Below are 26,273 nucleotides of genomic sequence, written 5' to 3'. Positions count from 1 at the left end.
GGGAGCTGCTGGGCCTGTCTCTGCACCCCTGACGTGGAGTGACCTCGGTCAGAGGGTGGGCTGAGAACTCTCTCATCATCCAAGGTGGAAGCTGGATAGGCCTCCCTGTTCACACTGTGCTAAAGTAAATAGCAGTTTCTGAGTCCCTCCTGTGTGCAGAGCCCGTCCTGTGTGCAGAGTCCCCTCTGTGTGCAGAGCCCCTCCTGTGTGGAGAGTCCCTCCTGTGTGCAGAGTCCCTCCTGTGTGCAGTCCCTCCTGTGTGCAGAGCCCCTCCTGTGTGCAGAGCCCCTCCTGAGTGCAGAGTCCCCTCTGTGTGCAGAGTCCCTCATGTGTGCAGAGTCCCCTCTGTATGCAGAGCCCCTCCTGTGTGCAGAGTCCCCTCTGTATGCAGAGCCCCTCCTGTGTGCAGAGTCCCCTCTGTGTGCAGAGTCCCTCCTGTGTGCAGAGTCCCCTCTGTGTGCAGAGCCCCTCCTGTGTGCAGAGTCCCCTCTGTGTGGAGAGTCCCTCATGTGTGCAGAGTCCCCTCTGTGTGCAGAGTCCCTCATGTGTGCAGAGTCCCCTCTGTGTGCAGAGCCCCTCCTGTGTGCAGAGCCCCCACTGTGTAGAGAGCATGCCTGTGTGTGGATACCTCTTATGTGCAGAGCCCTTCCTGTGTGCAGATCATCCTCTGTGTGCTGAGCCCCCCAGTATGTGGAGCCTCCCCTGGGCTTGAAGTATTCCCATTTGCTGAGGTCAGGACATCAGACCCCCGTCCCCAGTCACCCCTTGGGCCTGAGTTCTACCTGGGGGCCTGAGCATCCCAAGTGGGTTAGAGAGTCTGCCTTGAGTAACACCTGTTGGCAGCACCCAGGGGTGTCACAGCCAGTGAGATACCCAGCTGAGAAGCTGGGCTGCGGTGGGACAGGGCTTGCAGCCTCTACAGCCTGACCTCCAAATGAGCATCCCCTGTGTGCAGAGCCCAGAAGGGCTTCGCATCTGCACAGCAACTCTGTGATTTTGGATTATGATGATCAAGTTCATTGCACAGATGAAGAAACTGAGGCTTCACAAGGTGAGGGGACTGGCCTGCCCAGGTGTGCTCCTGGGGCTCTCACGGCGGTCAGCCTCTCAGCTCCTACTCTGCAGCAACTCCCCAGGCTGGGAACACAGACACCTGCTCTTTCCGTGCCTGTGGAGACAGACTGCCCAGTCTCCTGCAGCATTTCAGTGGTGCGCTGAGGTGCAGAGCTGGGGTGCAGAGTCTGGGAGCGGCTTGAACCTGCAGGGGTCCCCCGGGAGCGTGTTTCCTTCCGAGAGGCCCTGGGGCAGGCACTGAGTGGCTTGGTGAAAGCAGAAGGTCCAGGCCAAGGCTGGGCTCTGCCCTTGTCTTTCTCACTCAGAGACTGTTGGACACACCCCACTCCTCTCTGAGCCTCAGCTTAGGGGTCTATAAAATGGGCTTTCCCTGTCAAGCTCATCTTGGTCTTGGGAGGCCTGGCTCCAGGTTGCTGGAAGTGAGACATACCCTCAGGATGGTGGGGAAAGAGCTGGGGCACTGCAGAGTAGCGCCCACCACCCCCATACCCAGTTAGCCCCAGCCCAGGAGACTCTGTGCTGGGGCTGGCCACCTGCTGTCTGATCCTCACCTGTAATATGGCTTGTGGGCCCAAACAGGTGTCCCAGTCCCTGCACTGCACACTGCACCTGGCCAGGGGCACCAAGTCAAGGGGCAGGGCCCTCTACCCATCTCCCGATCTCACACCAACCTGGCCACACGGGGACCCGTGGGGTCTGAACAGGGAAGGCAGGCCTAAGGCCTTGCGTGAGAGCACTATAGGTGGGCTAGGCTGGGCTGTGGAGGTACCATTTCTCATCTGACTAAGGGAAGGCTCCATCCCTCCACCGGAACCTGTGGGTGGGCTCCCCACCGCAGCCCTGACCCAAGAACCTCAGGGGGAAAGGCCCTTGCTGGAGAATTGGGGGTGCACCAGGCCCACCGAGCTGAAGCCCTTTGGTGCCCTGGCTTAGGCCTGAGTTCTCCAGGGCTGCTGGGGTGGGGCTGACACCTGAGAGGCCACTGGGGCCCCCACTGAGACAGCAGCCCACACCCCTGCGCAGGGCACACCAGCTGCTCCTAGGGCACCTGGGCATCTGTGGAGATGGGGTGGGTGTTCCTGAAGCCGAGGGGACTCCTGTAGCCCATGAGGGCACCCCCCACAGACTGCAGCCTTCCCAAGTCCCAGGCCAGGCTTGAGGCCCCAGCATTGTGCACCATTCCAGTCCCCACCTTCTCCAAGGGACTGGAGTCCACACCCCAGAGGGCATGGGCACAACCTCAGGCTCCCCCTGCCCAGCTTTCTGGGCCTCAGTTTCCCTAGTGTAAAACCAGACTGCTGTGGAGGCCATGGGGACACCTGCGGGGTTGACTCCCCCGGCGCGCAGGGGTGGGCGGTGGGAAAGCCCGCGGCCCGTGGTCTCACGGGCGCGGGGATTAGGGGCCGCCCGGGCCCACGTGGCCGCGCGCCCCGCCCCGCCCGTCTCCTCCCACCCCCCGTGCGCCCCGGGGCAGGGCCGGGTCGCCGTCCCAAGCTGGTTAAAAACCCCGCGGTGTCAGAGAGCAGCTCGTTCCCAACCTCTGAAAGGCAGACAAGCCCTTTATTGCTCTATTATAACGCGGAGCCAGATGGTCTTTTGGGAGTTGCCCCCCCGCGCCCCCCGCCGCCGCCCTCATTCATTCAGAGTCAGACCCCGGCACTAATGCCGCGGGGGGGCCCAGGCACGCTTCCCTCGCCGCCCGCCCGCGCAGTGTGGGAACCGCCGGCGAGCCCGAACCCACAGCCCGGCGGAGGGAGGGGCTTGGAAACCCGCGCATCGGAGAGCTGGGGAGGGGTGGGGAGGGGTGGGGAGAGCTGGGGAGGGGTGGGGAGGGGTGGGGAGGGGTGGGGAGGGCTGCGTCCCAGCTCGCCTGGGCCGGGAGGGCTCTCGAGTTAGGGGCTAAGGGAATGCTCAGGAGGCTGTCCCCAGCCCCACAATCCCTGGTTCTTAGAGGCTGGGGAGGCGGGAGCAGGAAGGAATCCCAGGGTCCCAGCTGTGGGACCTCGGGCAGGGCACTTAACCCTACCCGTGCCTCAGTTTCCTCCTCTGTTAAATGGGGACAGTGATAGGGCCCCCTCACTAGGTTTTGGGAGGATCAGACGCGTTAATATTTGTAAAACTTTTAGAAAAGAGGTGAGCGTCTGGGCCTTTCACTGATTTTGTACCATCCCCTACCCCCCACCCCCCACCCAAGAGTGTTTTTTACCTTTTTTTTTTTTTTTTTTTTTTGAGACAGAGTCTCTCTATGTTGTCCAGGCTGGTCTTGAACTCCAGGGCTCAAGCGATCCTCCTGCCTTGGCCTCCTGAGTAGCTGGGATTACAGGTCCCCAGTCTCAGCACCGGCTGAAACAAATAAATAGAGAAGAAGGATGTTTCACTACCTGTGAAAAAGATTAAATTCCAGTTTCAGCGTCCATAAATAACATTGTACGGAGACACAGCCGGGCGCCACACCCGCTGCTATCCAGGAAGGCCACCTCCTGGCGCAACGCCAGTGGCGTGGGAGGACAGACACCTGGCCACGTGGCCTGCAGTGGTTACTGCTGGGCCCTCTTCATAAGCACTGGCCCCACCCACAGTGAAGGACTACCTGCGCCAGGCCGAGCCTCCCACAATCGCTGTCCTCACCGCCCCCAGGGGAGTGCCCCATTCCTCTCACTTCTGGGGCTGATGTGGGAGCCTCAGGAGGGGACTGAGTGAGTGTGCACTCGAGTGTGGCCACACCATCCTGAGGCTTCGTCATCGTGCCCATTGGACAGGGTGGCAAACTGAGGCCCGTGTAAATCCAGGGCCCAGCTGCCAGGTGGAGGCCAAGGCCAGAGAGAATCCTGGGCTAGGGCAGGGGGGCAGCCTCACCCACCCGGGTCGGGCTCCTGCTTTGCTCATGTGGCCCTCACGCTGGCCACAGGCACTTCCTCAGGTCCCTGCTGCAGAGCACGCACATGGGTCTGCTCTTCCACCACTGGGAAAGACCTACTTTGCACTGAAAAGCGTCCCAGCTCCCCTCCCGGCTAGACTGGCAACTCCACATGACTCGCTGGGGTACTGGGCTGACTTTTTGCCTTTTTCCCCAACTGATTATTGACAGGGTAGCCTGGCTGATCTTTGGGTCTCCACAAACGGACACAGGGTGGGGTCAACATGTCTTCCGCGGGGGGGCAGAGTCCAGGGGGAGCAGCGGCCTGGGCTCGCTTGCTCCTGAAGCAGATTAGGCCCTGTGAAGGGCTGGGGTCTGGGCCATACTGCTGGGGGGCGGCGGGGGGCTGCTTGTTGTCAGTTACCTGGGAAGCCCTGGGTGGGGTCTGGCAGCTCTGGGACTCTGGGTCTGGAAGTCCATTCTCTTGTCCCACTGGCCTGCAGGTGTTTGGCCCTTCCTGTGGCCCTGGCTTTGTTGCACTGCCCCTGTGCCAGCACCCCCCATCTGGTGCCCTAGCTCTGCGAGCACTATCTGGCCAGGGTGGGGGGACCCTCCGTCTATGAGCCTCTGTCATCCACGTGTGGGGGGACCAGGGAGACCACAGATGTGGGGCTCAAGCCCCAGGACCCAGTGATCACTTCTCTCTGAGCCTTGGATCCCAGCCCTTCCCTTGACGTGCCCCTCACCCTGTGCCCCTACCCCAACTCTTCCAGGAGATGCTGGCCCTTATCAGCACTCTATTTGGGGTGTGGTACCGAGTGGGGCTCCCATCCCCACCACCACCCCCATTACGATGGGCCAGCTGTCTCAGGCAGGGGCTTCCAGCCCAGCGTGGGGACCCTCGGCAGTGACCAGCGGGGAGGACCCATGCCTGGGGCACCCCCCACAGCCACGGATGGGGGTCTCCCGGGACCTGCTGCAGCACAGTGGATATGGCACCCCTGTTACAGATGGAGGGAAGGGAGGGGGAGGCCTGGCCAGCTTAGGCAGAGGAGAGGTCAGGCTGCCAGCCCAGCAGGGCAGGAACCTCTATTTTTCATTAAGTGAGCTCCGTGTGCTGTGCCGGGTACAGGGCCGAGAATTCTGCTGGTCCCGCGGTGAGAGAGGAGGAACGGGAGGGGGCTCTGGGAGTCTGCGCTTCCTCCTTTAGTTGCCTCCTAGGTCTGGCAGAGACCTTCAGCCTCTTGTCCCCACCCTCAGGACTGAGATGCATCCTGGCTTCAACCAGGGGAGACTCTGGCTTCTGGAGGGCAGTCACCCTCTGGACTTGAAGGTGCCCAGGGCAGTTTCCAGAAGGTCCTGCTTCCCCCCAACACCCCGACCCAGCCCCAGGAGCCCCTGGGAATGTGTTCAGCCTCCTGCTCAGTAGCCCTCAGCCCACTGGGCTCCAGCCCCATCAGGCAGCTCCCCAACCCTGGAGCCACCCTCAGCCCTCCCTCGCCTGTAGCGTCTGCGTGAGGTGGGGGAGGGGGTGCCCGGCACTGGTTGCCTGTGTCAGGGCTCGGGGCTGGCACCGAGGCTGTGTGCTGCCCCAGGCACCCGCCTACCTCCCCTGCCTGGAGGGGCATTTGGGCTGGAGCCCGCTCCGGGTGGGTTCCCACATCCACCCCCCTCTGCGGACATTCATTCTGCACAAAAGGCGCGTGCGCGGCAACAAACTCATTCGCCACGGGCTGCCTGGGCTTTGTGTGCTGAGCTCCGGCCTCAGAGGCCATCTGGGGAGCAGTCGTCCCAGCGGGCGGTAGGGCCCCCTCCAGGCTGCCTTTGAGGCCCGGGAAGCAGCCGAGGCTCCCTGAGCAACCACGCTGGAAACCGTACACATCTGGCCTGTCCAGTGCTTTCCAGTTCCTACAGCCTCCTGGCTGTCCCCTGCACGCTCTGGCCCTGGCATGGCACTGGGTGCCAGGAGGGGACCAAGGCTGGTGCCTGCCTCCCTGCCTTACCCCTGATGCAGGCTGTGTGCACACGGCCCAGTGGGGGGGCTGTGGGCACAGGGGTCAAATCTGGGGAGTGTCCCTCAGTAGGTGGGCCCTCTGGGGCTCAGTTTTCTCATCTGTGCAACGGAGCTGATAACGGTCCCACCCAAGGCCTGTGCTGAGGACGGAGTGTGGATGAGCGCCAGGCATGTGCAGTGGCCTCGGCAGGCAGACCCCCGCCCCAGGCACCGCCCGGCTCTGCTTCTGCTCGCCTTCATTTGGTTTCCTGGGTGGGCGACCCCTGCCCGTGTTCCAGGCTTCCTGGAAACTGGCTGGGGGTCAGGGAGAGGCCAGCTGGCCGCAGGCAGCTATGCTTAGAGCTGGGCCCGCCCCTGCTCGGTGCGGGTGGAGCAGCTGTGTTCCTGCCCCACTCTCAGGACTCTGAGCAGCTTCTGCCTGGACCGTATGCAGTAGGTGCTGAGTAAGTGAGCACTTGCCTCGAGGTCCTCAGCCCTGAGCACCTCCAAGTCTGATCTCAGCCCTGGACCTGGCTTGGGTCTGCCCAGCTGTGGGCGCAGCCACGTGGCCTGGGGTCGAGGGGGGTTTACTAGCAACCCCCAGCAAGCTCTTCTGCTGAGCACACCCTTCCCCAGAGGGCTAGAGGCCAGGACAACAGTGAGCTGGGGCTCCCGGACAGCCTGCCTGGCGTGGCGGGCATTTCTGCGTCTGGGCAGTTGGATGTGGTAGGGAGCATGGAGCGGGGTGTCCGAGGGGTCTTTCCACTCAGGAGACCCTTCCTGGCCAAGCAACTTCTGGGGCCACAGCTCAGCAGACAGGGCCTCTGCAGAGGCGTCCCTGCCCCCAACCATGCTGGGGGCGTCCTTGAGAGGGTGTCCTGCAGACCCAGAGATAATCCGGGCTTTGAGAGGCTGTGAGAGGCTGGCCCGAGGACTTTCCCACAGCCCCACAGAAAGGGCCGGCAGCCAGCTGCTCACCCACAAAAGGCTCCCGGCCATTCATGGCCTCGGGCAGGCGGGGCTGTCGGAGCAGCAGCCACAGCCTACCTGGCCACCCCCAGCAGGACTTTCGTGACAGGGAGACACCTCCCTTCTGGCCATGGGGGCGGGAGGTCTCCAGGGTGTAGGGGTGGTCTTGTGCAGCCACCTGGGCCAGCTGCCACCCCCTCTCTTTTGGCCCGAGACTGGCACCCTTCCTGGGCCTGTCATTTATCAGGGGTGCCTGGGTAAAAGATGGCTCAGGAGGACCCTGCAGGCACTCACTGCCGTGCCTGGCGCCGTGCCTCCACCATCGGACTACCCATTGCTCGCCCCCACACGCTGGCCGTGAGTCCCCCAGGCACCTTCCTTGCTTCCAAGTCTGGCCTGCACGGGCTCTCACATCCTTTGCAACCATCCTCTTGCCCACCCAGCAGCCCACTCTGTCAGTGCAGGGGGCAGCAGAGGGACCTGCTGGGGCAGTGAGCTGGGCAAGGCCTCCTCCCTGGACCTCAGTCTCCTCGTCTGAGGTGTGGGACAGCACTGCTGCCTCCCAAGGCTGATAGAAAGACCCCCAAGGGTGGCTGGTTAACAAATACCAGGTTTGGAGAAGCTGGGGTGTGGGGCTGCTGCCTGGAATTAACTGCCCAGAGCACCTCCAAGGATGACCTTTTAATATGAGAGCCAGCCCAGGGGAGGGAGGAGGAGTCGGGGGCTTCCTGGGGGAGGTGGCCACTGGCCTGGATTATCAGGAAGTGCGGGAGAAGGGTGGGGGCTTCCTGGAGCAGTGGCCCGGGCCCCCCTGTGCAGTGGCTGCGGCTCAGCCCCTTCCCTGGCCTTTCTGTCTCCCTGTTGCTTCCACAGCTGGAGCTGCCTCTGCGGCCCCTGTCCTCACCCGTGAGGAGGCCAGGCCCGGGCAGGTGCCTGGGCTGGGGCTGCTCCTGGCCAGGCGGGAAGACTATCAGATGGAGGACAGGTCAGGTGGCCGGAAAGCTGGGGACAGGGAGGGAGCAGGCTTGAGGGAGGGACTTAGGGGCAGGCGCCTCCTCCCGGTCAGGCCCCACGTGTCCCCCCCAGCCACGCCTACCCACGTCGCCCTGCTGGAGGCTGGGGTGGGGGGCGTCGCATCCCTATCCCGGCCCAGCCCGGAGCTAGGGGGCGGGGCCATGCGTCTTCTCCATTGGCTGCCCTGCCTCCAATTGGCTGCCGGGCGTGGGAAAGCGAGCACCACTGCCTGGCGCCCATAAAGACGCCTCCACCACCTGCGCCGCCGCCGCCTCCCGGCCGCCCTCCGCCCAGCGAGCTCGGTGAGGCCGGTGCTCCAGAGTGAAGATCGTGGCGGTGCGGCGGCAGCGCAGGGCGCTCGTGCGGGGCCGGGCAGGGGCTGGTGGGCGCTCCTTGCCACCTTTCTGCTCTCCCTACTGTCCGAGAAGTTCGTGCGGTGCCAGCCCAGCTCCCAGCTGGGGACAGAACAGGAAACGTCCCCGGCGAGCCTGGCGGGGGTGGCGGCAGGGGTGTCTGTCGCCTGCGCTGGGCAGGACGCGCGTCCTACCGGCCTCCCACTCCGCAGGCCTCACCAGCCACCTCACTCCCGCAGCCCGGGCCGCCGAGAGCACCGCGGATGGACCTCAGGGAAGGCCTGGCGCGCCGCCTCCGGGAAGCCTTCCGGCTTTCTCCCTCCACCGAGTACTGGGGAGTCTCAGGCCACGGTGAATGAAGAGCGACGGGCCGGAGAGACCTCGGCCTCTGTCCAGGAGCAGCGCCCAGCAACCCGGCCCACAGGGGACCCGGTGGACGTCCTGGTGGCCACTTTGCCAGGCCCCCCCATCTCCCAGCGAACCAGAGGGGGTTTCCGTTCCCCTCCTGCTTGGTGCCTAGCGCCAGGGCGGGGCGGGGGCTGAGCAGCTCCTCCCATGGACGGAGCGGCCAGTCTACATATTGAAGGAGGGGCTCTGGGGAAAGGGTGTTGTTAGGAAGGCGGTTTGAAGCAGCGGGAGGTGGGGATGCGCCCGGCAGGGAGGGGCAGGTGTGGGGGAGGGCCTGGGCAGCGCCTCCCCAGCCAGGCCCCGCAGCTGGACCCCGTCTCCGTCCAGCCTGGGAAAGGACTCCACGGTTTATGCTGAAGTGGTGGTGGGGTGGGTGAACGCTGCGCAATGGAAGGGCATGGCCCTGTGCTAATTGCCCCGGGGTGTGGGGCTGTGGAGGCACTGCGGTGGGGGGATGTGCTGTGTCACTTGGGCAATGGTGGCCAACTGTGGCGTGCAGGCCTTGGAGCTGCCCCTCCACGGAGCTTTAATAAAGGCACTGGCCCTGCAATTTCTGCCTGAGTTTCTGGCCCACAGCTTGGCCGATTGCAGCCCCTGAGATTGGAGGCTTCTGCTCAGGACGTGGGCAGGGAGCTCGGGGCTCCCTGGGCTGGGGCCCTGCCCCGCTGTTCTCTATCCTGGCCCCTGCTGGAAAGCCCATCAGGGCTGCTCGGAGCCGGGGACAGCTCCTTCCTGCCCACAGCAATCTGGGGGAGCCCCGGTTTGTCCAGTGCCCCCGTGAGCCCTGCTGTGTACCAGCCACCTGTGGAGTGTCTGCCAGTCACCTCCCAATAGCCCGGGAGGGCAGAGCGACATGACTCCATTTTGGAGATGAGCAAACGGTGGCTCCTGCACTCTGGGACCATGACAAGGACACAGGAAGTGAGAGTGGGCTGAGGCCCTGCAGCAGTGGGGGCTGGCCTTGGACTGTGATCCACCCCGACCGTGGCTGCCCAACCCCCACGGGCTCACCTGGCCCCTCATCGAACCATGTATTACCCGAATAATTTATTCTAGTGTCTGGGCCCAGCCCAGTGTCCCTCACTGACAACCAGACCATGGAGGGCAGCCCTTGTGTTTTCCCAGGGGGAGGGGAGGGAGGAGAGGGTGGATTCTTAAAGGGCTGCAGTGAGTGTGGCCCCAAATGCACACCCAGGGTTAGGCACGCAGGTGATGGCACAGGGAGCCCAGGTTCTGGGAAGCGGCACCTGCGGCTGGGGAGGCAGGGCCTGGATTTTGCTGCCCCCTGGTGGCTTGCGGCCTGTCCAGGCAAAAGGCCTGGACCTGCAGCCCCCGTGGCTCAGGGGAAGAGACAGGGGAAGAGACAGAGGTCTGAGGTCTCCCACCAGAAGTCCCAGCTCCCAGGGCAAACTCAGAGGTGGAGGGTCCCTTGGCCCTGTCCCAGCTCTGGCAGGGCGGCCCCCCACGTCCTGGCCTGCAGCCAGGGGTCGCGGCCACAGCCCTGCACGGACCAGGGAAGGCCCAGGCCTGGGTGGGTCTTTCCGCAGGATCCTGGAATGTTGCTTAGGGGAGGGTGAGACCAGACGGGCAGTGACCTGTCTGGGAAAGCACCAGGGCCTGGCCGGACGTGGTGGATCACGCCTGTAATCCCAGCAGTTTGGGAGGCCGAGGCGGGAGGGTCACGAGGTCAGGAGATCGAGACCATCCTGGCTAACATGGTGAAACCCCATCTCTACTAAAAATACAAAAAATTAGCCTGGCATGGCGGCGGGTGCCGGTAGTCCCAGCTACTCAGGAGGCTGAGGCAGGAGAATGGCGTGAACCCGGGAGGCGGAGCTTGCAGTGAGCCGAGATCTCACTGTTGCACTCCAGCCTGGGTGACAGAGCCAGACTCAAAAAAAACCAAAAAACAAAAAACAAAAAGGAAAGCACTAGGCCCTGCGGAAGTCCCCGTGGTGACAGTCACGTCCTGGCCCCGTGGGCGGGTGTGGGGGAGGGACCGCAGGGAGGCCGAAGTCCTTGTTTTTTCCTGCAGCCGGGCGTGGGCAGGACCTGAGCAGCCTGAAGCCGCGAGTCACTGCCACTGCTCCTTCTGTGCCCGGTGCAGCCCCAGCTCAGGGGGTCTGGGCCGCCTCTGATCCCATGCCCCCACTTCACACTCGGGGTTCTGGCTCCCCCGCTGTGAGCCTGTCTCTCCTCCGTGGGATGGGCCAGTCTGGGCAGCCATCCCTGTGCCCACTGCCAGGCATACAGCAGGTGCCTCATAAATGTGGGCTGAACAGAGCCTGCCCCTGGGCCCCCCAACTTCCAGACAGAAAGTAGGTGCTTCATAAATGCGGCCCGAACAGAACCTACCCTGGGGGCCTCCACTTCCCTTTGATGGGGGCAGAGACCCTCTGCCGGGCAGCGGCCACCCAGTGCCTGGGACAGGTGCCCCCTTCTCCCATCCTGGCCTATCTTGGGGCGTCTGAGGGAGGGCGGGGCTGTGCCCCCCCACTTCACACTCGAGGGTCTGGCTTCCCCGCTGTGAGCCTGTCTCTCCTCCGTGGGAGGAGCCGCACCGTCGTGTTCACTTTCCGTGATGACCGTTGAGTGAGAAAAGATGACGGCGGCTCCTGCGTTTAAAAAGGAACCCGTCCACGTAACTGCCGCAGGCAGGCCCCGTGCTCGGGCAGTGAGGCTTCGGCCCTGAGAAGGCCCCGACCCCACAGGCCTGGCCCTGGCTGAGAGGGAGTTGGAGTCCCCCGCCTGGGGCAGCCCCTCTGCACCCTGGGTGGTGGAGCAGGAGCTTGGCTGCAGGCGGGGCTTTCCTCCCAGCTCTGGGAGCCACTTCGCTGCAAACGCTGTGACTGCAACCTCTGCCACCCAGGTTCATGCGATTATCCCGCCTCAGCCTCCCGAGTAGCTGGGATTACAAGGCACCCGACACCATGCCCAGTTAATTTTTGTATTCTTCCTAGAGACGGGGTTTCACCATGTTAGTCAGGATGGTCTCAAACTCCTGATCTCAAGTGATCCGCACACCTCCACCTCCCAAAGTGCTGGGATTACAGGCGCGAGCCACCGTGCTCGGCCTAGGTGACTTTTCATAGTGAGATAGCGCACAGCATGGTGAGCAGCGTGGCAGAGGACCTGTGTGCAGGGCCCTGTCTCCCGCCGGGGACCCGTTCATCTGGGAAACCTCCACTGCAGGACAGGGATGCTGTGCGTCACTGAAATGCTGCAGGAGACTGGGCAGTCTGTCTCCACAGGCACGGAAAGAGCAGCAGGAGGCAGGGTCTCTCCAGGGCACCCGGGCCTCCTCTGAGCCTCTTTGAACTCTAGGACAGGGATGCTGTGTTGTCAGGACGCAGGGCCTCTCCAGGGCACCCGGGCCTCCTCTGAGCCTCTTTGAACTCCAGGACAGGGATGCCGTGTCATCAGGACGCAGGGCCTCTCCAGGGCACCCAGGCCTCCTCTGAGCCTCTTTACACTGTTTGGCTGCGTGCTTTCTTCTCTGTGGCAAAAGGTACATGACGTTTTATTGACCAATTCAGCCATTGGCAAGTGTGCAAATCAGTGACTTTAGTCCATTCACAATGCAGCTGGACCCCACCCTTTCCTGATTCCCGCAGGCCAGGGCTGAGGGCGGGGAGGGACCTGTGCAGCAGCCTGAGACCGGCTGTCCAATGGCAGAGCTCCCTTCTGGGAAAGCCATGGGTCCCCTGGGGCCCCACGCTGGAACCCCAGCAATGGTGGTTCACATGTCTCTCCATCTCACTTCCCGTGCAAAAGCGACACAGGTGGGTACAAACCCAAACAATGCAGACGTGGAGGAGAGAGAAAGTGAAAGTGGTTTGTGGTTTCCCAGCCCCTCCAGCCACCCTCTGGGGACACCGGCCTGGCGTTCTTCAGACACAAGCACTCCCTGCAGCCAGGAAGAGGAAGAGGCAGCTGGGTCTTGGGGGCAGAGGGACCACCCTGTGAGGACATAGGGAGCACGTGCCATCTGCAGGCCCAGGAGGGAACCAACCCCACCTGCCCCTGCATCTTGGACTTCCAGTCCCCAGAACCATGACAACATTGCGTTTCCATTTCTTGAGCCCCCAAGTCTGTGGCCCTTTGCTTTGTTTTGACACCCCAGCAACATGAGCCCCTTCCCAACCCCTCCCCAGCCCTGGCCCCATCATCCCTGACCTCGCTGTCCCTGCACGTTAGATCTGCCTGTCCCAGAATTTCACCTGAATCACAAAGCGTGGCGCCTCGGGGCCTGGCTCCCTTCACGGGGCCTGATGTCTGCACATTCATCCACCATGCAGTGTGTGTCCACGGTTCATTTTGTGTTGCCACGTAGCATCTCATTGTGTGGCCGTAGCCCAGTGTGTTCATCCGTTCACCTGCTGGTGGGTGTTGCAGTGGTTTCAGCTCTTGGTTATCACAGAGGAAGTGAGTGTGAACTTCCGCACACACGTTTTACTGAGGACAACTCCTTCCATTTCACTTGGTTACTAGGAGTGGAGTTGCCGGGTCCTAGGGAAGGTGTGTGTTTCTCTCTCAAAGAATTTGCCAAACCGATGTCCAAAGTTGTACCATTTCAGGCTCCTGCCTGAAATCACGCTGTAATTGTCATTTCAGGGTCCATGTCTGACAACTCCACCGTGGCTGCCCTTCTGGGCCTGTTGCTGCTGACTCACATTCCCACGGCCACCTTTCCCTGTGTCTGGACGTAGCAGCAATTTCTCGTTGGATGTGGACATTGTGTTGTGAGGGCTTTGATCACCTGGCATTTTTGTTGGGTTGCTTTTGGCCTTCCTTTAAAGGACTCTGCGCTGTGTTCTGCGTGGAGTTCAGCTCCTTGCTCTTCACTTTGGTCTTCCTGTGGCTGGTCCTGAAGCCTCTTAGAGCAGGTCCAGCCCAGCCTTTCCTGCAGGAAGAGTCCAGCCCGGCTCCCAGGACGGGCCCTGCTGGGTGGCTGCCGACAGCCCAGGATCCTCCAGGACTCTCCCCCTGGCGGTCGGAACTCCTGTCTCCCACCTGTGAGTCCCAGGGGCCGGGGGTCCACAGCCCCCTAGGGTCCCACCCATGCTGAAGAGTCCACCTTCCACATGCATGGCGCCCGACTCCGGAGGCCTCAGAGACCCTCAGGCAGCCTTCTGGAGCTTTCTGTCTGTGCAGTTCCCTCCCTTCCGGAGCTCTGCCTGCCAGGTCCCTCTGCGGATGCCTCCCTGAGCCCTGACCTCCTTCTCCTCAGCCCCCCAGGACTGCTGGACCTGCCTGGACGCCCACACCTGCTCGACCATCCTGAATGGGCCTCCACCCCAGGGCTGGGGTGACCCTGGCTGAAAACAGTTCATCCTCAGTTTCAGTCTCAAGCTTTCGTGGCACGAGGGAAACTGCTGGCCGTGTTACTCCACAGCGGCTGGAACAGACGGGACCAGCTCCCTTCAGAGGGGCACTTTGGTTGGTTCCAGAATTCTCCTTTGCTATGAAGGCTGCCGGGCACATCCCACACTGGCCACCCTCCACCTCGCATGTGCGTGTATCGATGAAACGCCCCAGTAGGACCTCCTGGATCAAAACACTTAGTATTGACCTGGAACCTGCCTCTGAGAATGCCGTGCGCTCCCGCCTGGCACCCTGCTGCTCCTCCGCCGGCCGCCCCGCACATGCTCCGCTGCCTCTCTGGGCCGGCTCAGCCGTTTCATGTTCCTGTGTGTGCACTGAGACGTCCACCCTGGCACGCTTCTTCCCCTCGGCAGGTGGTCCCCACGCTGTGCCTGCCCAGCTCGGAGCCCAGAGGCCCCCGCAGCTCCCCACACCTTCATGGTGCAGTGACCTGAGGCCTCCCCGTGGCTCAGTCCCTTTCCCAGGGTCAGGGGTCCATTTATTGAACCAGGACAGGAGGTGCCTTCCCCCTGAGCTCTGTCCCTGCTGAACCTGGAAGGCAGCGCCCAGTGGCGGCTCAGACCCCCAGAGCCTCTTCTGAGGTCCGACACTCCTCTGCTGCCCCCAGGGAGACCCCCTGGCCCGGCCCCCAGCTCTCGGTGCCTCGGTTTCCTCACCCGGAAGGTGGGGATGTTGAAGGTGCCTGGGTTGTGGCTGTGCACTAACCTAGGGTGACTGTGAGCTTCGAGAGCTCGAATGTCTGGAAGGAAGGGTGTGAGCTGGGTGGGTGTGAGTGTGCTGATCATGGACACAGAGCGTGGGGCCCCTTGGAGGGCTGGAACCCAGGTGGGGGATGCCCGGGTGGTGGGACAGAGCGGGGCTGGAGGAGAGGGACTGAGGAATGTTCCGGCCACAGAGACCCCAAGCCCATAGGAGGTCAGGAGTTGGTCACACGGGAGGTGAGGTGGGGAGCAGAGCTGGGGCCCAGGGTCCTGATTTGGGGTGAGAGGAGACGCCATCCCTGAGGCAGAAAGACGGTCAGGGGAGGGGAGGGGAGGGGAAAGCAGACAGAGCGGGAGGCGGGGAGATCCCAGGGCCAGGAGTGTCAGGGGCGGGCACTTGAGCCAGAGGCACCCTGAGGTTTCCCAGCAGGCAACTAATATCCTGGCCTGCAGCGTGGAGGAACCGGGGCTGGGCCGGAGACCTGGGGACGCCTGGGGCCGCCCCAATTCCCAGCAGACGCCTCACACTCTGGGAAGCCCCAGCTGCCCCAGATCCCTCCCACAATGCTCTGACCACCCTCAACCCCCAAGTTCTCTCCCTTCTGTCCCCAGGCCTGAGGCCTTGGAGCTGCCCCCGCCCTGGGCCATGAGAGCTGGACACAGAGTCCTCCAGGTTCCACGGGCCTCCTGCACCGCCGCCTGCTCCGCCCTCCTGCCCTCCCCGGCAGCCTCGCCTGTGAGGGCTGCCCACCTGGGTGACCCCGGAGCCTCCTCTTCACGCCTCTGTCTGCTCTGCACACCGTCCAACCAGCCTGACAGCTGTCCAAAGCCTCCAGAGCACAGAACGGGCCTGGTGTCTGCACCCCCCTCTCGGGGTGGGCCACGGCCGGGTCTGTGTCCCATCCCCTCCCCACTCACCAGCGTTGGACCCCAGCTTCCCTCTGCAGCAGCACTCAACTCACGCACTTTCTCAGAGACGCACAGCCCACCTCGCCCCTGCAGGTTCCTCTTCATTCCTCAGAGCCCCCCATGGCCTGGGCAGTCCATCCTGAGTGTCCGCACCACCATGACTGTAGACGTTTGGCTTCTGGACTCAAATCCTTCACCAGATCGTGAGCAGGAGGGCAATGACCAGGCCTCGGCCTCAGCCCCCTGCACCGGCACAGCATTGGATCTGGGGAGTCCCCGCGACAGGAGGCATGGCGCTTGGGGGGCTCACCTGCCTCCCTCTCCCTACTGGTAATGGTGGGCCCCGGGATGGGGGCAGTGATATCCTGTGGGCAACCGCATTGGTGGGGATGGCTGGGGGCTGGGGGGGGGCCTTGTCTCCTGCCTCCTTGGGCTGCCTAATTTCCTTCCTGATTACCCTGGTGTCCTGCACGGGGCCTGGTGGTGCTGGTGCCGGGAGAGGCCACGCTGAATGGATGAAAGAGTGAGTGCTGTACTTAGCGGGGGGCGCTGAGCACTGGCTCGGGAGCCCAGGACATTTCCCCCTGCTGCCCGGGAGCTAACACCCTGGACCCCTGGAGTCTGCATTCTGTGAGAGCAGGCAGACCACAGAGAATGGAGAAAAGGGACAGAGGGCCGAGGCGGGCAGACACAAGGAGCAGGGAGCGGGGACAGGGCTTACTCAGTAATCAGAGAAGACCTCAAGGAAGAGGTGACATTTCAGCAAAGACCGGGCACTGTCTGTGCTCTCGGTGGGGCAGACGGGCTCCCTTCAGCCCCCCTTGAGGCCTGGCACCTGGGACCCTACGTCAGGCTTGGGGCCTTGGTGTGGGAGGCTGAAGTCGGGATAGGAGGGGCACAGAGGAAGGGGCAGGAGGGGCCGAGTCTCACTGATGCCTGTGTTAGTCTTGTCTCTTGCCATGCCTCAGTTTCCCTCCTGCCCAGGGTGGGGTGGATGAGATGACTCTTGAGGACGTATCTGAGAAAGTGGGGTTGGAGGCCTGTACCAGCAGGTGTAGGCGTTGTGTCTGCTCTTGGAGGTTGGGCGTTCTTGGGCAGTTGGTGAGGGAATGTGCTGTCCCTGTACCCTGGAGCCCCCATGCACTCCTGGGGCACCCGGGAGTGGAGGATGCAAGGGGCCCCCTTCTTCTTCCTTGGAAGACCCATGTGGCTCTGCATGTGGGGGGCATTCCTGGCAGGGGGCACTGAGGGCCAGGATGTGAGTGCACCAGGGAAACAGCAGATGGGGCTCCTCTCCCAGGCTCCAGCTGTGGGGTGGGAGTCCATGCTCCTGCATGTCTCTTGGGGGCTTTTCCTCCACTGGGTGCCACCTGGTCCCCCACCCTGCCTCAGAGTATTGGGGTCTGGGCTCGTCCACCCTGGATGGTGGCCAGGAGTGCACCTGCCTCTGGAGCTCGGGACGCTTGGCCCCACAGGATGGTGCCACACACCACAGCCTGCCTAACTTCACCCCTGCCTGCTCCCTCTCCAGTGCCGGCCTGCAGGGCTGCACACTTTCTAGTAGGGCTGCAGGTCCCCAGGTTCCTGCCACAGCTTCCTGTGGCTGGCCACCCTGCCAACTCTCCTGCAGGTGAGGGTGGGCACGATCCCCAAGGTCCTTTCCACCAGATGCCACTGAGTCCCCCAGGGCCCAGGGCTGGACCCTGGAGGGGGTCACCTGGCTGAAGTCAGGACCAGGAGGGGCAGGGGGCAGTCCTGGGCCAGGCGTCGGCAGATCGGCTTGCTGGAGGTGGGGGTTCCTGGTGTGGAGTGGGCGGTGCCAGAGGGGGTGACCGGGACCTGTTCTGGGCAAGCACAGGCGGCGCGTGACAGACCTGGGCTTCCATTGGCTGCACCACGTCCAGCAGTAGGAAGGGGCCACGGGGGCACTGGTGCCCTCACGTGGGTCACGGGGTTCCATGTGATGCGGGGAGCAAGGCTGTCACGAGGGACTCACTGGTGCCTGCCTTGGGGCTCCAGGGCTATGGGCTGTCTCCATCCAGAGGTCTCCCCACCACCAGGCTCTGTGGGGCAGGGAAGCCCAGTGGGGTGCAGGGAGCAGGGTCAGGGCAGGGTCCACAGGGAGACCGGGCGAGGCTGGCAGCCTTCCCAGTCCGAGCAGCGTCTCTGCAGGGGGAGCAAGAGCTGCCCTTCCACCCCTCCCAGGGGACGGGTGGGGGCGCTCTGGGCTTTTCCCACCCCCTCACACAGGGACACAGGCCTGGTGGGCCTGTGACTGAAACTGGCCAGACCGCAATCTGGCGGTTTTATTTGGAAGGGAAGTTTACCCTGTTCAGCAGAAGCTGAGATGGGAACAGGAAACCCACAGGGCCCCTTTATTCGGCAAAAATGTCAGTCAGCGCCACGGGGAGCAGCCAAGGGTCCTTGAGTGTGTGAGTGAGGTGGGGAAACACAGATGGACTTTGGGGGGGCTCCCCCTTCTACAGGAAACCCAGAGTGGACTGGAACGGTGCGGGGGAGAACTCGCCCCTCCCATCAGGCGCCTCCTTCACGCCGGCCCTTCCCCTCGGCTTTGCCTGGACAACTCCTGCCTCCCGCAGGGCCCACCTGTGTCCCCCAGTGCCGCTCCACCCAGCAGGCCTGAGCCCCTCTCTGCTCCCAGACACCCCCTGCTGCCCACTCTCCTGCTACTCGGGTTGTCACACCGAGGCGGATTCTCTTTCTCTTTCTCTTTCTCTTCTGGCCGACAGCCGCAGCAATGGCGCTGAGTTCCTCTGCTGGAGTTCGTCCTGCTAACTGGGTTCCTGAGCTGCCGGTCTGACCCTGAGGCATGGAGCCTCCTGGAGACTGGGGGCCTCCTCCCTGGAGATCCGCCCCCAAAACCGACGTCTTGAGGCTGGTGAGCCCCTGAGCCTCCTCCCCGTCTGCTCGCAGATCCCAGTTCTGACCCCAGGGCCTCCCAGAGATCTCTTGCCCATGGCCCTGTCCTGGCCATGGCTGGCTCCCGTGTCCAGCCTGTCCCCTGCTGCCCGGGGCTCTCAGGTCCACCCAGACCCCCAGCACTGGGCTCACTACAGTGGGGTGAGCAGCAGAGCCACAGCCCTATCCAGCAGACCTCCTCCTGTGTGTGTCCCCCACTCACCACTCCATCCATGGGCAGCTGGTGAGCCCCCATTTGGCCGGATGTGGGCACTTCTGGGGGCTGGGTGTCTCTGGGCGTCTCTGGGCGGGGCTCTGGAGCAGGTGACCCAACTCTCCGGCAGCCCTGACCTTGGTGACAGGTGATAAGATCAGTGTGCAGCAGGGGGCTGGACCCGGGTGGGCAGGGTGGGGACACTCTCTGTGCTCATGTGGCACTCCTGCCTGTCTAGCCACTTTCCCCATCAGGGGCCCCCGACTGCCCATCAGCCAGCCCAGAAACGAGGCCACGGCAGAGCCACCCTCCCCGATGTGGCCCTGATCAGCCTGTCACCCACTGTCTGGCTTGTGAGCCCCTGGGGCCCATCCCTGGCTGCCCCTGCTGGCTCTTCAGGGGTCAGCAGGTCCAGCCTAGGCCAGCAGGGGGGCCGGCAGGTTGTCCGCCCAGTGGGCTCAAGGCTCCCAGGTGTGGGGTGTGGGGTCCCTGGCGAGGGCAGAGTGCCAGTTCCCAGGGCTCCAGGCTGCCAGGCAGGGTCATCACGGCTAGGGGAGAGGCAGTCCCTACCCGGTCCCGGGCTCCAGCGGTCGTCAAGGTTGTTCCATGAGCCTGGCCTGGGGCCCACTTCTGTCCTCTCTACCAGGCACTGCCGCTCCTCCCCATTGCACAGAGGGAGACTCAGGCTGTGGGGCCAAGCCTGGCAGAGCCCACGGGGCAGCCAGGGCATCTCCCAACGCCTATGCTGACCCCCTTAGGTGCTGTATCTCACCTTCCTGGGAGCCCCCTGCTACGCCCCAGCTCTGCCCTCCTGCAAAGAGGACGAGTACCCAGTGGGCTCTGAGTGCTGCCCCAAATGCAGTCCAGGTAGGTGCAGCCCTTGGCGGGCCGGCTCCGTGGGCCGAGGGCAGACACTCTTGCCCCCTCCTGCCCCGGACACCCCTGTGTTCTCTGCTCCCACAGCCATGGGTGTGATGAAGCCCTGGGCCCATGTGCGCAGACAGTGAGGGCAGGACCCCCAGGCCAGCAGCTTGGACTCTTCACCCTGGGGGACCCTCACAGCCACACTGCACAAGGGGTGGGTCTGAGAGACGTGGCTGGCCCACCGTGGCCAGAAACATGGGCTCAGGGGGCACATACCAGAGCCGGGCCAGGTGTCCCAGGAGGCCCCACGTGCTTCCAGAACTTTCCAATTTTCCCCAGAGCAGCTCTGCTCATGGCTGATGGGGCTGCTGTGTCCCGCGGGGCTCATGGGCCATTTGAGTCCCCTTAGCTGAGGTCTCCCTGCTTGGGCTCTGAGTGCAGGCGGAGTGATGGGTGGGCTCCCGAAGGGACCTCCCGCAGACTTGCGAAGTTCCCACTCTCTGGGCGGCAGGTTACCGTGTGAAGCAGGCCTGTGGGGAGCTGACGGGCACAGTGTGTGAACCCTGCCCTCCGGGGACCTACATTGCCCACCTCAATGGCCTGAGCAAGTGTCTGCAGTGCCAAATGTGTGACCCAGGTAAGAGGCCGGCACAGCCAGCTCAGCCTCCGCCCGGGCAGCCTGGATGCCCCCACACCCTGCACCCTCTTTCCATGGCCATAGTGCCCCAGGAAGGCCCCGGCTGCCCCAGGCCAGGTCCCCACCCCATCTCCATGGGTGCACCCTGCAGGGGACGTCAGCCTCCGGCCCCCGTCCACCTCTGTCTCACCTCTCACTTTGTCACATGGGCCTTCCTGAGCTTGGCGACTGACCATTCGCCCTCGTCCTTGGCTCCTCTGGTGCCCTGGGTGGGTGCCCAGACCTCTCCTGTGCCCACATCCCTAGCTGCAAAGTGGAGTAGGATGGTGCTGGGACTCTCCGGCCGGCACTGGGGCCTGCTGCTTCCCCACAGGGCTTCTTGTCCCTTTCTCCTCCAGATATTGGTTCCCCCTGTGACCTCAGGGGAAGAGGTCACCTGGAGGCTGGTGCCCACCTGAGTCCAGGCAGACAGAAAGGGGAGCCAGACCCAGAGGTGTGCCTTTGAGTCAGTCACTGAGCGCAGAGCCTGTCCATGCGGCCAATTGCTCTGTCCCCTCAGAGCCTCAAGCCAGGCTCAGCATGGCCAGTGCTCCCTGGGGCCAGGCAGGACTGCACCTGCAGGACAGGGCTGACGGCACACCTGGGGGCAGGGCCTGAGCCTACAGGGAGGCACAGGGCAGGTGGGCTAGCCATGAACAGAAGAGGAAGCTGGAGTGCTTTGGCGGTTCATGCATGTAGGCTGGGATTTGGGGCTCCCACCTCAACCTGCATATGCCCAGTTCCATGCCCCCCTCTTGTGAAAGCACCTGTCTGATTGGGCTGAGGATGTGGGGGCACAGGTGGCAGGTGAGGCTGCCCTCAGGAGGGGCCCAGGCCCAGCTGGTACCCCCCCTCCACCAGTACCTGAAGAAGTGGGGCTCTCACCCTACCTGCCTCTGCCATTGGAATGGCCTGGTTTGCACAGATGGGAAGCCCATTTGAGGGGTGGGTGTCTGGGTGGGCACGTGGGGTGAGGACCTGCCTGAGGGACCCTGCCCTGGAACTGACCGTGCAAGCTCAGCGTCCTGCCCATCTGGGCAGAAGGCTGGTTTCTCCCATCAATGAAACCCTCCCAGGACCTTCCTGCAGGCCCTCGTCCCACACAGCTCTGCCGTCCCTTGGTGTCCCTTCCGGCCTCAGGTCCTCCATGCCGGGTACCTCCGGGCACCTCGATTGGCTGAGCCAGGGGTTCAGCCTGGCAGGGGGCCCTGGCAGCAGTCCTTGGCCTGTGGATGCTGTCCTGGCCTGTGGATGGTGTCCCGGCCTCCACGTACCCCTCTCAGCCCCTCCTCTTGGACCCCAGCCATGGGCCTGCGCGCGAGCCGGAACTGCTCCCGGACAGAGAATGCCGTGTGTGGCTGCAGCCCAGGCCACTTCTGCATCATCCAGGATGGGGACCACTGCGCCGCGTGCCGCGCTTACGCCACCTCCAGCCCGGGCCAGAGGGTGCAGAAGGGAGGTAAGCGGTGGGTGGCGGACACCCCTCCCATTTCCACCCTGGTCCCCAGTGCCCTGCTGTCCGGAGCCCCAGGTCTCCTCGACGGCATGGCCTGCCCAGGGGCCCTGGTGAGACAGAACCTTGGCCAGCCCCAGGCCCACCCACTTTAGCCCTGTCCTGGAAGCAGCCCAGTGGGGAACAGGCGATGGAGGCAGGGGAGGGGGCGGGGAAGGGCCACCCCAGGTTGCCCCACCTCGGTGTTCTGGGACTCCCCAGTCCCCAGGCCTCACTCTCGGGCCCCAGGTCTGGAGCCTGGGTTTGTGGGAGTGACCATAGTCAATACCACTGTTCAAGCTAAGTCTAGGAGGAGTAAGTGTCCAGCCCTGGCCTGCAGCTGGCCGGGCAGCCCCCACAACACTGCAGGATGTGGACACAGAGGGACTCCCGGATTCATGAAATCCCAGCTACTCAAGGCCGGGACAGCCAGAGCCACCACCCCAGGCCTCACCTCTAAGACTCCGGACAGGGAGCCTGCCCCTCCCCGCCGGTCCTCCCATCACGCGCAGAGCACCCAGGTCTAGAAGCTCACAGACAAGCAGTCCCTAGCCGCCAGCCCCCTCCTGGCCTGGTGCCCTCAGCCCCCTCTGTCCACCCCTCTCTTCTCAGGCACCGAGAGTCAGGACACCCTGTGTCAGAACTGCCCCCCGGGGACCTTCTCTCCCAATGGGACCCTGGAGGAATGTCAGCACCAGACCAAGTAAGTGAACCCGGGGAAGGCCAAGCTCTGTGCCCTGGGGAGGGGGCTCCACGTTGCTTCCCTGGGAGATGACCGTCTTCTCCAGCAGAAAGGATTGAAGGTCCCACCCTGAGTGGCACCCTGGTCACATGCCTGCGACCAGGAGAGCTGCAGGGCTGAAGCCTGTGTGCCCCAGATAACCCCTTCCACGGGCCCAGACAAAGCCTTATCAGATCTGAGCTTCCTGGAGGCTCAGGATGGGCCTTCCCAGAAGCAGGCCCAGAGGGAGGCTGCCTCCAGAGCCCCTGTCCCCTGGGGCTGTGGGTGTCCCTGAATGTCAGGGCCATGAGAGGGCCCCCGGGCTTCAGGGGTTGGGGAAAGTGAGCACTCTGCTCTTTGTCCGCCTACGGGAGGACACCTTCAAATGCTGACCCTGGGCCCCTAACTGACCTGAGACTTCAGAGCTTCTTGGGAGGAGCTGGGGTCCCCCAGCGGAGCCTGGGATGGGGCAGGGGTGGCTGCTCCAGGGAGGGGGCGGTGGGGCCTTCCATCCTGCTCTGCCCTCCTCATCCTCTGGTCCCAGCTCAGTCCTGTCCGTCTCCAGCTCCAACCATTTCCGTCCCGACACTGGCTCTCCCTCTACCTTCTGTCCTTGTCTGCCACTGGTCTCCCGTGCTCTGGGGTCTCTGCACTGCTGGCTGCCTCCCGCTTCTCTCCCCTCTCCCTCTGCCATCCTGTCTCCCTTGCCCAGTCTCTCCTTGTTTCTCTTCTCCTTCTTCCTTCTCTCCACCTCCCCATAGCCGAGCTTGGAAAAGTCAGACAGACCTCTGAGGTCTCATCCTGGAGCTGCCACCAGCCCAACCTCCCTGGGACCTGTCTTCACTGCCTGGGGCCCTGGGAGCCAGGGATGCTCCCTTGGGCTGAGTGAACACCGGGCGCTGCACCTGCCGCTCCCACGTCCTCGGCCCCACTCCCGCAGGTGCAGCTGGCTGGTGACGAAGGCCGGACCTGGGACCAGTAGCTCCCACTGGGTATGGTGGTTTCTCTCAGGGAGCCTCGTCATCGTCATTGTTTGCTCCACACTTGGCCTAATCATATGTGTGAAAAGAAGAAAGCCAAGGGGTGAGCACACGGCAGCCCCATCAGGGCTCATGTCCCCAGCCGTCGCCTCTTGGAGCTCTGTCACCCCAAACCTGGGAGGTGGCCCCAGAGCTTTTCCGGGATCCGTGGCTCCTCCCAGGGCAGCCACTGCAGGCTGGGGCTGGTGGGCTTTCTGCTGTGGCCGGAGCCCAGATGTCAGCTGGCCTCCCTAGGGGAAAGGAAGGTGGGACCCCTGACCGTGGAGCCCTCAGCCACTCCTGCCCACACACTCCATGACCCTGTGCTCCTGCCTGCCCCCCGTGGGATGTGGGGAGCAGGACAGGCTCTGCTCAGCTGGGAGAGGCTCTGGGCTGAGAGTCAACAGCCGCCCTGCTGGGGACAAGGCTTTGTCCTCATTAAGGAGAGTAAGGCCATTCATTCATTCATTCATTCATTCATTCATTCATTCATTCCTCCACCTATCCGCCCTGGTCTGGGCACCTGTGCTGTCCCTGGCCTCCTGTGCCTGGCCTCCGGTGCCTGGCCTCCGGGGCACTGACCCAGCTGTGTGGACCCGGCTGTGGCCCTGGGAGCCCTGTGCACAGCCCCCGGGGATGCAGCTTCTAAGCATTGAGGTCCGAAGGGAAAGCCAGCCCCATCCTCCAGCCAGGCGGCAGCAAAGCCACCTGATCCTCACCCGGGGCCTCCAATGCGGGGAGGTCTCGGGGCCTCAGGCTCTAGGGTAGGCCGGGCAGCAGCTTAGTCTCACTCAACTGGGCACCTGCTGGTATGGTGGGCAGAGCCTCTCCACTGTGAAGTGCTTGTCCCCCTCCCATAGATGATGGTTGAATTAGGGTTAGTTATGCACTTCGGGGCCTCGGCTGGGGAGGTGGGCCGGGCGCCGCCAGTCCTATCACCCATGCTGGGCCTCCTGGGGGACAGGCTGGGCTAGCAGTCCCAACACAGGTGGCCTCCTCTGCTCTCAGAGAGGGTCAGTCCCTTGGGGACGGTCTCTCAGGGAGAAGCAGGAGTTGGTGCCCCCGTGCTGTGAGACCATTGCCATGAGCCTGTGTACCCTGATCAGACACTGCCCCTCCCTGACCTGTGTGTCTGTGTGTTGCAGGTGATATAGTCAAGGTGATCGTCTCCGTCCAGGTATTGATCCTCCTCCCCCTCCCCCCTCCCCCCTCCACCTTCCCCCCTCCCGTCTCCCCGCTGGGGCTGGTGTTTCTGGTGTACATGGTGGGGGCTCCCAGTTCTCTGAGGGTCCTGAGTCCTTCAAGTACAGCCACGGTATCTCAGGAGAGAACCCACCTCCTCAAACTGAAAGCAGTAAAATGAACCCGAGAACCTGGAGTCCCAGGGGGGCCTGAGCAGGCAGGGTCTCCACGCTTCGTGTGCCCGCAGAGGAAAAGACAGGAGGCAGAAGGTGAGGCCACAGTCATCGAGGCCCTGCAGGCCCCTCCGGACGTCACCACGGTGGCTGTGGAGGAGACAGTACCCGCATTCACGGGGAGGAGCCCAAACCACTGACCCACAGACTCTGCACCCCGACGCCAGAGATACCTGGAGCGACGGCTGCTGAAAGAGGCTGTCCACCTGGCGGAACCACCGGAGCCCGGAGGCTTGGGGGCTCCGCCCTGGGCTGGCTTCCGTCTCCTCCAGTGGAGGGAGAGGTGGGGCCCCTGCTGGGGTGGAGCTGGGGACGCCACGTGCCATTCCCATGGGCCAGTGAGGGCCTGGGGCCTGTGCTCGGCTGTGGCCTGAGCTCCCCGGAGTCCTGAGGAAGAGCGCCAGTTGCCCCTCGCTCACAGACCACACACCCAGCACTCTTGGGCCAGCCCAGAGGGCCCTTCAGACCCCAGCTGTCTGCGTGTGTGACTATTGTGGCCTCAGCAGGACAGGCCCGGGCACTGCCTCACGGCCAAGGCTGGACTGGGTTGGCTACAGTGTGGTGTTAAGTGGATACCACATTTGAAGTGATTTTCTAAATTGGATTTGCATTTGGCTCCTGTTTTCTATTTGTCATGAAACAGTGTATTTGGGGAGATGCTGTGGGAGGATGTAAATATCTTGTTTCTCCTCAAACTGTCACCTCCCGGTGTTTCCTGCTGAACAAGGAGTTCCAGGATGGCTGCTGGGCTGTTCGGGGGACCCCTGCCCTCCTCCCATCATGCCTGGGGGTTCCCTCCACCCAGAGAGGAGCCCTGGCCGCCCCTTCATATCCCAACAGCTGAGCTCTCAGTGGGCTCTCCTGACCTCGGTGGCTCCGTCCGAGGCTATTGCTGTTGATTCTGATGCTCAAATGCTGTCAGATTTGCCCAGTAAAACCCCCGATCTGCATCTGACCTATACTTCCCAACTGTGTCCACTGAGAAATCCCAGTATCAGTGACGCCTGCTGTGCCCAGCCGTGTCCACCTGCTCCGGGTGCCCAGCCCTGTCCACCTGCTCCGGGTGCCCAGCCGTGTCCACCTGCTCCGGGTGCCCAGCCGTGTCCACCTGCTCCGGGTGCCCAGCCCTGTCCACCTGCTCCGGGTGCCCAGCCCTGTCCACCTGCTCAGGGTGCCCAGCCCTCTCCACCTGCTCCGGGTGCCCAGCCCTGTCCACCTGCTCCGGGTGCCCAGCCCTGTCCACCTGCTCCGGGTGCCCAGCCGTGTCCACCTGCTCCGGGTGCCCAGCCG

The 26,273-nt window shown here is 63.5% G+C and overlaps 1 protein-coding gene and 1 long non-coding RNA gene across 6 annotated transcripts; both read left to right on the top strand.

The window, feature by feature from the left end:
- The first annotated feature begins 7,894 nt into the window (after window positions 1–7,894).
- On the top strand, window positions 7,895–9,218 carry LOC129059909 (uncharacterized). Its single transcript, XR_008526091.1, has 2 exons — window positions 7,895–8,209; window positions 8,500–9,218. It is a non-coding gene; the product is annotated as an uncharacterized LOC129059909 (long non-coding RNA).
- Window positions 9,219–17,903: 8,685 nt separating this feature from the next.
- On the top strand, window positions 17,904–25,587 carry TNFRSF14 (TNF receptor superfamily member 14). 5 transcript variants are annotated; one of them, XM_054557308.2, is made up of 9 exons: window positions 17,904–18,095; window positions 18,414–18,562; window positions 19,555–19,663; window positions 20,172–20,297; window positions 21,640–21,795; window positions 22,441–22,531; window positions 23,490–23,632; window positions 24,714–24,745; window positions 24,998–25,587. In XM_054557308.2, the coding sequence occupies exons 2-9, from the start codon at window positions 18,494–18,496 to the stop codon at window positions 25,121–25,123; spliced, it is 852 nt and encodes a 283-aa protein (XP_054413283.1). In that variant the 5' UTR covers window positions 17,904–18,095; window positions 18,414–18,493; the 3' UTR covers window positions 25,124–25,587. The 5 variants fall into 5 exon arrangements, with proteins under 5 accessions (XP_054413283.1, XP_054413280.1, XP_063572156.1 ...); XM_054557305.2 differs by having other exon boundaries at window positions 17,999–18,104; XM_024235349.3 differs by lacking the exon at window positions 17,904–18,095 and having other exon boundaries at window positions 18,151–18,562.
- Window positions 25,588–26,273: the final 686 nt, after the last annotated feature.

The sequence above is a fragment of the Pongo abelii genome, chromosome 1, assembly GCF_028885655.2.
Source record: "Pongo abelii isolate AG06213 chromosome 1, NHGRI_mPonAbe1-v2.0_pri, whole genome shotgun sequence".
Classification (NCBI taxonomy): domain Eukaryota; kingdom Metazoa; phylum Chordata; class Mammalia; order Primates; family Hominidae; genus Pongo; species Pongo abelii.
The sequence above is the reverse complement of the archived record's forward strand: the minus strand, read 5'-3'. Positions and strand labels throughout refer to the sequence as shown.